The 9,415-nt window shown below is 39.6% G+C and overlaps 1 protein-coding gene across 1 annotated transcript; it reads left to right on the forward strand.

The window, feature by feature from the left end:
* Nucleotides 1-4,608: 4,608 nt before the first annotated feature.
* LYPD6B (LY6/PLAUR domain containing 6B) lies at nucleotides 4,609-8,919 on the forward strand. The gene is made up of 4 exons (XM_009990092.1): nucleotides 4,609-4,723; nucleotides 5,852-5,950; nucleotides 6,880-7,010; nucleotides 8,755-8,919. Exons 1-4 carry the CDS (start codon nucleotides 4,609-4,611, stop codon nucleotides 8,917-8,919), a joined length of 510 nt encoding a protein of 169 aa, XP_009988394.1.
* The last annotated feature ends 496 nt before the right edge of the window (nucleotides 8,920-9,415 follow it).

The following is a 9,415-nucleotide window of genomic DNA, read 5'->3' on the forward strand; positions in this document are numbered from 1 at the left end:
TTAAATCTGCTAATCCTCCACAGAGTCTGCCAGGAAAAACGATGTAGACAGACTTGAATTTTATTAAAATCAGAAATCAAGCACACTGCTTCCTACTCTTCTATTACACACTGCAAGATAAACTTAAAAACCTTCTGGAATATATTAATTATTTCAGCCATCCTGTTCCTCATTGTTTTCTTGAAATGTGCTTTAGTTCCAAGTTCTTTACAGAGCATACATTAACAGCCCTTCCCTCTTGGATCTCCTTCCCAGGAAAGCTGTCTCTCCATGTTTGCTCTTGTTTATGTAAGTTAATCTTCTGTATTGTGACAGTTTTTTCCTTCATTAATGAGAGCTCCTAATTGGGCATAATGAAATATTTACTCATGCTACTAGATAATATTGTATGAAAGCACAACAGAGATAAGAGACTATGAAGAAAAGAAGCATTTTAAAGATTTTTGGATAAGATATGAAGGCCATTTTTTTTTGCCACTATTTTCCTATTTTATTTGAGAATGACAGCTGGTGCAGCTGTGTAACTAAGACTGTCAAACAACATCCATTATTTATTGCCCTGGTTAGGAAACAAGAACACCTTTGACTACAGCAACTTGTGAGGTCAATTTACTGTGCTTTACACCAACTGAAGACTAGCTTTTTTGTATTTATATTCTTTAAAATTTTCCATTTGGCATGAGCGTGTCTGGGGAGAGCAATAGGAACTTGGGGGAGGGGACCAGGAGAGAGCTTGAATTTGTTAAAGGCTGGCACAAGTGTAATTGTGCCTTTTATTTGCTATCCAGGTGCATCAGATCAAGTTACAGCCCAATCTCCCCATAAAGGCAAATTTTCCTCAACCTAGTAGAAACTGCAGAAAATGTACGTTAAGGAGTTAAATTTTGCAACTGTTGATATGCACTGAAATAATTCAATACACGATCTTCCTACAGAATAAAATTGAAAGAATTAAATGCTATCGAGCTGCCTGAAGTACACTGAAATTTTGCTACTGGATTAAAACTGGCTTGCCAATTTAAAAGTAACTTGCTTGTGATATTGTAGAACACTGGAACAGGTTGCCCAGAGAGGTGGTGGATGCTCCATCCCTGGAGACGTTCAAGGCCAGGTTGGACGAGGCCCTGAGCAACCTGATCTAGTTGGAGATATCCCTGTTCCTTGCAGGGGGGTTGGACTAGATGACCTTTGAAGGTCCCTTCCAGCCCTAACCATTCTATGATTCTATATTCAAAGGGCACAAATAGAGCTGTTTTCAAAGGAACCGTGAAGAAAGATGTTGGCATTAGAGGCACAAAAAAGATTCTTCTCATATTTTTACCACCAGTGCTCAAGCAGCCTGTGTGCGTTAAGGGCCTGATGCTGCCCTGTTGGTGTCCTGGCAAAGGATGCAGAGGTTGAGATGGTACCAAACGATTCCTGTGCCACTCCCTCCCAGGGCGTGGGGACCCACTTATCCTGGCACAGGTAACAGAACCTTCCAAACAGGCTTGGTTTAGTCCAGCGTTACTGGACTAGGAAAGGTCAACTTGTAAAAAGAGTGACAGGAGGGGTGTGTCTTCTACCTCAGAAAAAAAGGGACGTTATAGAAGAGGTGGCTAATCCAAATTATGCATAATTTTGGTTTTAGATCACCATGTAAGAATTCTCCTCTGTGTGAGAAACGAAGATCTCTTGAGTTAGCCTTTGTGCATCCTTAGCTGTTAATTTTTTCTCAGATTGGCTATTTTCATGAAAAGTATAATTTTCTAGAAATTATGCTAATGTATTTTGCTTCCAGTACCTGTGACATTTTGTGATTACATTGACTTTAACTCTTCAGCTCATTCAGAATAGTGGTTATGGTACTAATGAAGGGGGTTTGTGCTTCTCTCTCTTGATTAGAGCATTGAAATCCAAAGTACCTTAAAGCAGAAGAGCGGGATGAGATAATACAGAGGAATTACTGTCTGTGAAGAAAAGAAGAAATTTGTCATCTGGAATAGAAATTCTGTCACCTCTTGACACTGGGATAAAAGGTTATTTTGTGAGAAAAAAATGATTTCAAGAATCTTTTAGTTATGGATTATAAAGGATAGGGGTTTTAGGAGCTAACGAAGTGAGCTGTGTGAAACAAAAGGACTTGAGGGAGAGATGTTATCTCCAACATAAACTAGTAGAGCTAAGAATGCTAGAGGAAGGAGAAATTAAGTTGGATAGTATGTTGGATCATTCATGAATTGTTGTAGCAGCACTGTCTCCTCTTTTCCCTTTCTTCTATCCTGGATAGTGCCGCATTCTGCTGATCTGTCATGGAAAATATTAAAGGGTCATGAAACCAGAGCCTGGATGCAACAGCTCAGTGACAGAACATGATGTGGGTTGACTTGTCAGCAGAAAAGCATCCAGTTGTGATGCACAGGCTTGTCTCTCAACAAGTTAAAAAAACCCACTAGAACTAAATGTACATTTGAAATGTGCACCTCAGGTATGTGTTAGTGAAACAAGCCAAGTGGCTTCTAAACAGCCCATCTTTAGTGGTTCAGAGTATCACTGTGCAAATACCATATGCTTAATTGGAGAGAACTGTGCCCGTGTTTTACATTTATTTTGGATTTTGCAGTGGCGTTAGGACTTTGACCAACTTTTTTGTGTTCCTGTTTCAATAAGGAATGAACTGTGGGGGACCTGTTTACTTCATAGTTTGCCAATAGCCTCTAATCTGGAGGCTGATGATTTTCTTTGCTCTTTTAGATTACCTTGCTGCTAATTAGTGCTTCTATTGTGGTCATAGCATGTGTCGAAAGTTTGGATATCTCGAGAGTATGAAATATATGTTCCTCTGCTATAGTCTGGTCCCACCCAGGTCATTGCCTGAATAATGTTTTCCCCTTGCAAGAGAAGTAAACTCAGCCCCCTGGAAGGTCTGAGTAGTCTCTTTGCTTCACCTTTTGTCTTTCATTTCTCTTTTATGACATTGGGGTATCACAGGAAGGAGGGAATCTGTATATCTGCAATAGGATACCACTCAATAAGGCAGAGACACACCATGTAGTTCAGGTGCTTCTTTGGGTATTTTGTTACAAAACCCACCACACTCGTATTTTTCTGTCTTCATTTCCAATATAAATAAGGAGATACAGTGTTTAAGCTAATTAGTTCCTTCAGGAGAGAATTATGGTGATCAGTTGCTGTTTGTTTTCCATAGGTTCTTTTTCTTAATCCTTCTTTAGATTCTGGGCTATAGTCAGAAGAAATCTGGACCATCCAAAGAGAATAGTCTTGGAGGTGCACTACAAGTAGAGGTGTACTGCAGCTTTCTCAGTATCTTCTGAACCATATTCATAAAACTGTGACTCAAAAAACAAATCTTAAGTAGGATGGCTGAACTCCCGATGCATGAAGTTGAACTTTCTGTCGTTTGGTTTGCTGGCAAAACCATCTTTCCAGTAATTCCCGTCTGTGTCAATGGGAGGAAAGAAAAAAAAAAACAAACCAGGAAAAAGACGGAAGTCCTTTGACTTCTCTGCCATGGTCTTGTGAGCACCATTTTCAGTTGAGGGCTTGGATTCGTTCAGAGCTCTTAGTCTCCATGTGTACCTCTCCGTAGGTCTGCGCAGGGGTGTGCAGGGAGAATGCGTGCGCTTGGCAGCTCCAAGCAGCAGCTCTGGTTTGGTGGGAGCTTCCACTCAAGCTTGTTCCTCCTGCTGGGAATTTGCATGGGCGGAGTGCCGTTTAATCTGATTTGACTTTTTAATATCTAAACTGGGTCTCCAGTGTCACTGCAATTTGTCATACGTACCTCTGTGTGTGTGTGTGTATCTAAATATCAAACTGAGCAAAATGTCCATTAATTACTTCTTCTCTGTAGAGCCTTACTAAGTACCTAGGAGGCCCCAAATAAATGTGCAAAGCACACCTAAAACATGTATCTCATCTCTCTGAATGTTCTACTTTGCCATTCTCCAAACCTTGCCTAACATCACCAGGCATCTTCCTTAGCGTTTCCTTGGTATGCACTTTAAAAAGAAATAAATCTAATTTACACTCATGATCTTCAGTGCTGTGTTGCTGGTAAGTGCACTTACAGTTCAGATGCTGTAGCTTATCTGAGGTCAATAGATACACATTGATCTGTATCAGATAAGGAATTGGTCTCGAGATGTAGGTTGTTGGTGTTAAAAATGACATTTTGTCTGCCTTTTGCTTTCTGTAATGGTATTGTAATCCTGTCTCTCTCAAGTAGAAAATAAAGGAGCTCTGTTTCGGTGTTGATTTTTAGGAATGCTTACAAGGAGTCTATAAGATTGACATTGCTCAGAAGGACAGATGGATTAAAGAAATAATATTCATTTTTTTACGTTTGTGGAAATTTAAGTACTTTGTGCAGGATCTTGGCCAGCAGAAGGCAGTAACTGCTCAGCTTTGCATTGTTCATCACTGCGTGCTTGCTTGCATTAGCCGTCTTCATAGGGTAGATCCACAGACTGAATATTCAAGGTTTCAGAAGTAGTTCATAGGAAATTTAGTGTTCCTCATGCTCGGCTCTTTATGATTCCCCCTAAATAATGTATTCCCTTTTTTTCCTAGGCCGAAGAGTTTTGCTTTCCATGTACAATAACACTCAGCATGTTGTTATTCTATCACATGCTGGCCGGAGCCTTTCTTCCATTCTTCATCCTTTCAGGAAATTGGGTTTCAGCTGAGAACATCAACTTTTACAATGTGAGACCTCCACTAGACCGTAAGTAGACAGCTATGCTTTTTCTGTGTATGCAATTGTAGCTTAACGTTCTACTTAATTGCCATATTCTTTCAGTCCTTTGTTTGTCATCTTCAAACGTGAAGGATAAAAAGTTTAAAATAAAACTTTTGCTTTTCAGCCCCCAGCAGTTTAGCTTATTTCTGAGATTTTATGAGCTGACTGAATGAAATCAAACAATGGCACGCATTGCTAAATTAAAGAGTGCACGAGGGCAACAGTTTTCACATTTTTAAGTGCTTTTATTATATATTCCTGTCTCTGAAATGTCTTCCTACAGAGTAAATTATGCAGTGGATTTCTCATAAATAATACAGAACAGATGTTTTTGTCTTTTCTCTTGTTCGGGTTGTGTAAGGGAAAGAATAGGTGTGCTGTGTGCAATTAATTCAGACCGAAGGTAATTAAAAACCTTGTGAGACCTGTGAAGCCAGTTGTCACTAATAGCATCATTTTTTTGCCTCTTATCTACCATCAGAAGTGTTCTTCATTTAAGGGGAGAAGATTTTCGTGATGCATATCATTAAAACAGCCAAGACAGCTAGATATAATAGGTGTATCTGTGCATTAGGGAACTGTGCATCTTAAAATCATTTCTGTATTTGTATGATGCAAATAAGATTTTAAAGTAGTTCTCTTGATCCCTTTGTCAAAGGGTTCAGGCTTCTTCAGAGCTGGAGATCTGAAGCTGCTTTTGAAGACGTATTTTTTTCATCAAAGGAATCAAAAGCTATTTGAATGTAGCCTGTGTTTGTGTATCTATACCAACATACATGTGTATGTACTATCGTGTGCATACATATAAGATATTCTCTCTTTCCTGTTTTTCCCACCATTACTTAAATGGTATTTTGGATTGTGAGAGAATGAAAACAAGAAGAGATGTTTTAAAGTTCAGGCATAGCAAAACCAGTTAAAAATGTAAAAGCTTTCTGCAAAACTTATTTCATTTGTGTTTTTTTTTTTTTGTCTGACAGTGACATATCATTGAAAATATGTGTGTGCAATATGTTTTTGTCACGCATATGTGTGTACAAGCACTTACAGTATTATTTTTAATATATTTTTAATTAATATTTGCAAACTTACTATATTTTAATACTTTTAAAGCCACTCCATTTCCAAACAGTTTTAAGTGCTTTACCTGTGACAATGCAGTGGACAATTACAACTGTAACAGATGGGCTGAAGATAGATGGTGTCCTGAAAGTAAGTGCATCCATACTATGGAGATTCTTTATGATAGTTAAATTTGTTTCTCCCTGACTCAGCCATCTCGTAGAAGTCTTACTGGATAAGATTAACATGCCAACACAGTGGTGCCCTCAGTTTTGTTAGTAGTAGTACTTGAGTCATACGATTTCTGCTGAAATGAATAGTTTGACCATTTCAGAGTGCAAAGCAACAGTGAAAAATTATTTTTTATATATGTATAAAACATTGTATGCAATATCTAACAATATATTATTGATATAGTAATGAGTTTATTAATAAGATATTAATATATGGATTGATTATTTATATGTGTGTGTGTATATAAGTAGCTATGTGCTTTCTAGGAATTAATTTTAAAGATGTTGTTTAAAAGAACTTAAGAATTACCTTTGTAGCCTTGTCCCCTTCGTTTTGGATACAATCCCAAGACATACTGGTCTCTCTAGGCTCTGGGCTTGCTTGTGAGCAGCAAGACCTGAATGACAGGGCATCATATTTGTATGAGAATGATAGATACACAGAGAAGAATGGAAATATGTTTCCTCATTTGTCTTCGCAGTGATATTCACAGTAACAGTGGGAAAGGGGAATAAATGAAGTAGAGGAATGAGGAAACGTCTGAAACAAAGCAAGCAAGAATGTGCTGCAAAAAAGAGTAGACAGTGGAAGATAAATGTGTAGCTTACAGTGCTAATAAGTAGTTTAAATGAGAGCAGCCTTTCTGGAGGATTGAAGGGTCAATTAAGATTTCATCAGTAATTAATTTCTTGCTAACTAGTATTTTGATCAAGTTGAAAAATGGCTTTATACAGCCAAACTAAGTCATTTTTATGGGAATATTTTGCTAAATTGTGTGAAGTTTTTAAACCCTATGAAAGAAAACGTACTTTATGCAAATGAACATTTTCAAATCTATTTTGTAGGTACTCAGTACTGTTTGACAGTTCATCTCTTCACAGAGCATGGGAAGAGTACGTCAGTCACCAAAAAATGTGCGACTGGAGAAGAATGCCTTTTTGTAGGCTGCCACCATCACAGAGAAAGTGGCCACACAGTAAGCACAATTCTTTGTGTAAGAGCAACACGTTGGTTTTAAGGTTTGCATTTCAGTACTTGTTTTTCCTGCTGAGCTGAAGAGGATGTGCCAAGATACACTCTCCAGTATTTAACAACAGAAATCAAACTTCTGCAACAGACACATGACTACCCCCTTCTTCCTGCTCTCCGATTTGTGCTGCTGTGTGGCAGGATGTAATAACAACTTCTAAAGAAACACCTGAGCTTTCTGGGGCGTTGCTAGTGTGTACCCAATGCACAGGCCTTGGTTTCTGAGTTCTGAGCAGGGTGCCCAGGTGGGCTACGCAGCCAGCGCCGATGCTTGCGGTGCGGTGTCACTGTCAGCCCTTGGGCAAGCGAGACTGGGAGTCAGGTAGTCATGTCTCTGCATAACATAGCTACAAAGTAGGAAGCAACACTGGGATGCTAGGTAAAAGCATATCCCACCAAAGTATTATTCACTGCTGTAAAGTATTATCCACACAATAAAGTATTCTCATCCACAGCTGAGAAGGTTGGTTATGTTATTTTTAACACAAAAGATTTCAGACACTAAAGATGAAGCAGGTGACATCCATGTTAAATATGAAAGGATCTGACCTGTATGTTATCTGGATCTCTCCTGTGAAGACAGGCTGAGAGAGTTGGGGTTTTTCAGCCTGGAGAAGAGAAGGCTCCGAGGAGACCTTCCAGCAGCTGTCCAGTACCTAAAGGGGCTACAAGAAAGCTAGAGAGGGGCTTTGGACAAGGGCCTCTAGTGACAAGACACGGGGCAATGGTTTTAAACTGGAAGAGGGGAGATTTCAATTAGATCTAACAAGAAATTTTTTACACTGAGGGTGGTGAAGCACTGGCACAGGTTGCCCAGAGAAGTTGTGGCTGCCCCATCCCCTGGAAGTGTTCAAGGCCAGGTTGGATGAGGCTTTGAGCAACCTGATCTGGTAGAAGGGTGTCCCTGCCCATGGCAGGGGGGTTGGAATTAGATGTTCTTTAGGGTACCTTCCAACTCAAACCTTTCTATGATTCTATGGATCGACTTCCATTGGTTTCAACAGGTTTTGGTGGACTGAAGGCATAAAATGCCGATGCAGCCTGCCCTGTGCTGCATTTTATCTTACAAGAGTTCTCGTGCCTTTGGCTTAGATAAAAGTCAGCTTTCACTTGGCTTTTCTAGTAAGGATTGTCAAATAAGAAAAATTATTTTTAGATTCCTTCCAGAAAATCAGATATGTCAGTAGTTCTGTGGCACTAGAAAACTGAAAAAAGAAACTCTGAAGTTCAGCATGCAAAGGTACACTGAATACAAAAGCTTGAGGGGAAAAATGCATCAGAACAGAGTTTTTGTAGTCAGAATTTTTTAGCTTAAAAAGCTGAAACTTGAAACATTCAAATGCATGGTTTTTGCTCATATGTTAGAAGGGGAAAGTAAGTGGTGGAAAGCTTTCTTTTTTCTACAATGTTAGTGAACTTGTTGGTACATCTAACATGGCTGTATTGCATCACATCACAGTTTCAAAGCCCAGTGGCATCACTAGGTGATGAATTACTCTATGAAGACAGTGGTGCATGATTTGGAAGAGAAGTTATAGCAGATGTGCTCCATCTTCTGCCTTGGGTCAGGCTGCCAGGTGGAAGCGATGAGTCTGTTTAGCTGTAACCTTTACAATCAGTTGAAAGAACATCTATCTCTCAAAGCCCCTGCTGAGTTACCTCGTGTCCAGTGATCTCCTTTCTCTCAACAGGAGTGTGTTTCTTGCTGTGAAGGCATGATTTGCAACGTAGAAATACCAACAAATCACACAAATGCAGTATTTGCTGTATTGCATGCCCGGAGGACATCAGGTGGCAGCAGGCGGACAGTGAACGTTGCAGTGCTTGTGTCAGTCGTGATGATCGCCTTGTCGTGATGCAGCGTCCTCCCGTGACATCTGCTTGAGCCTTTCCCTGGGCTGTAAGAAGCTGCAAGAAGATTGTTTCAGAATGTGCAAGGAGAAATCACCGATACTTCTTAATTACCTAAAATGTAAGGGGACAGTGGAGAGACAAGTGGAAGTCCTTGGATATTTTAGTGAAGATACTTCATGTGGCCTGCAGTGTTTAAAAAAAAACCAACCCCACAACAACCCACTGATTGACTAGGCAGTGGGGTCAGCTCAAGTTATTATAATTCACTATTTTATGATGAAAATGCACATAATGTGCAATGGCACAATGTTTGGTGTGGTTTTTGAACAGACAAAAGATGTGCCTGTAGACAATCGCTTTGCCAGGTGAGATAAAAAGGAACCTCTGATGGACAATGTGCCAACAGTGGAAGCTGTTTTTAAACTGTTTTTCGTTGTGCATGAAAGACACAGAATCTCTTGTCTTGATCAGCAGGTGTATTTAAGCTTATTTTTAGTT

Source organism: Tauraco erythrolophus, chromosome 8 (genome assembly GCF_009769465.1).
Source record: "Tauraco erythrolophus isolate bTauEry1 chromosome 8, bTauEry1.pri, whole genome shotgun sequence".
Classification (NCBI taxonomy): Eukaryota; Metazoa; Chordata; class Aves; order Musophagiformes; family Musophagidae; genus Tauraco; species Tauraco erythrolophus.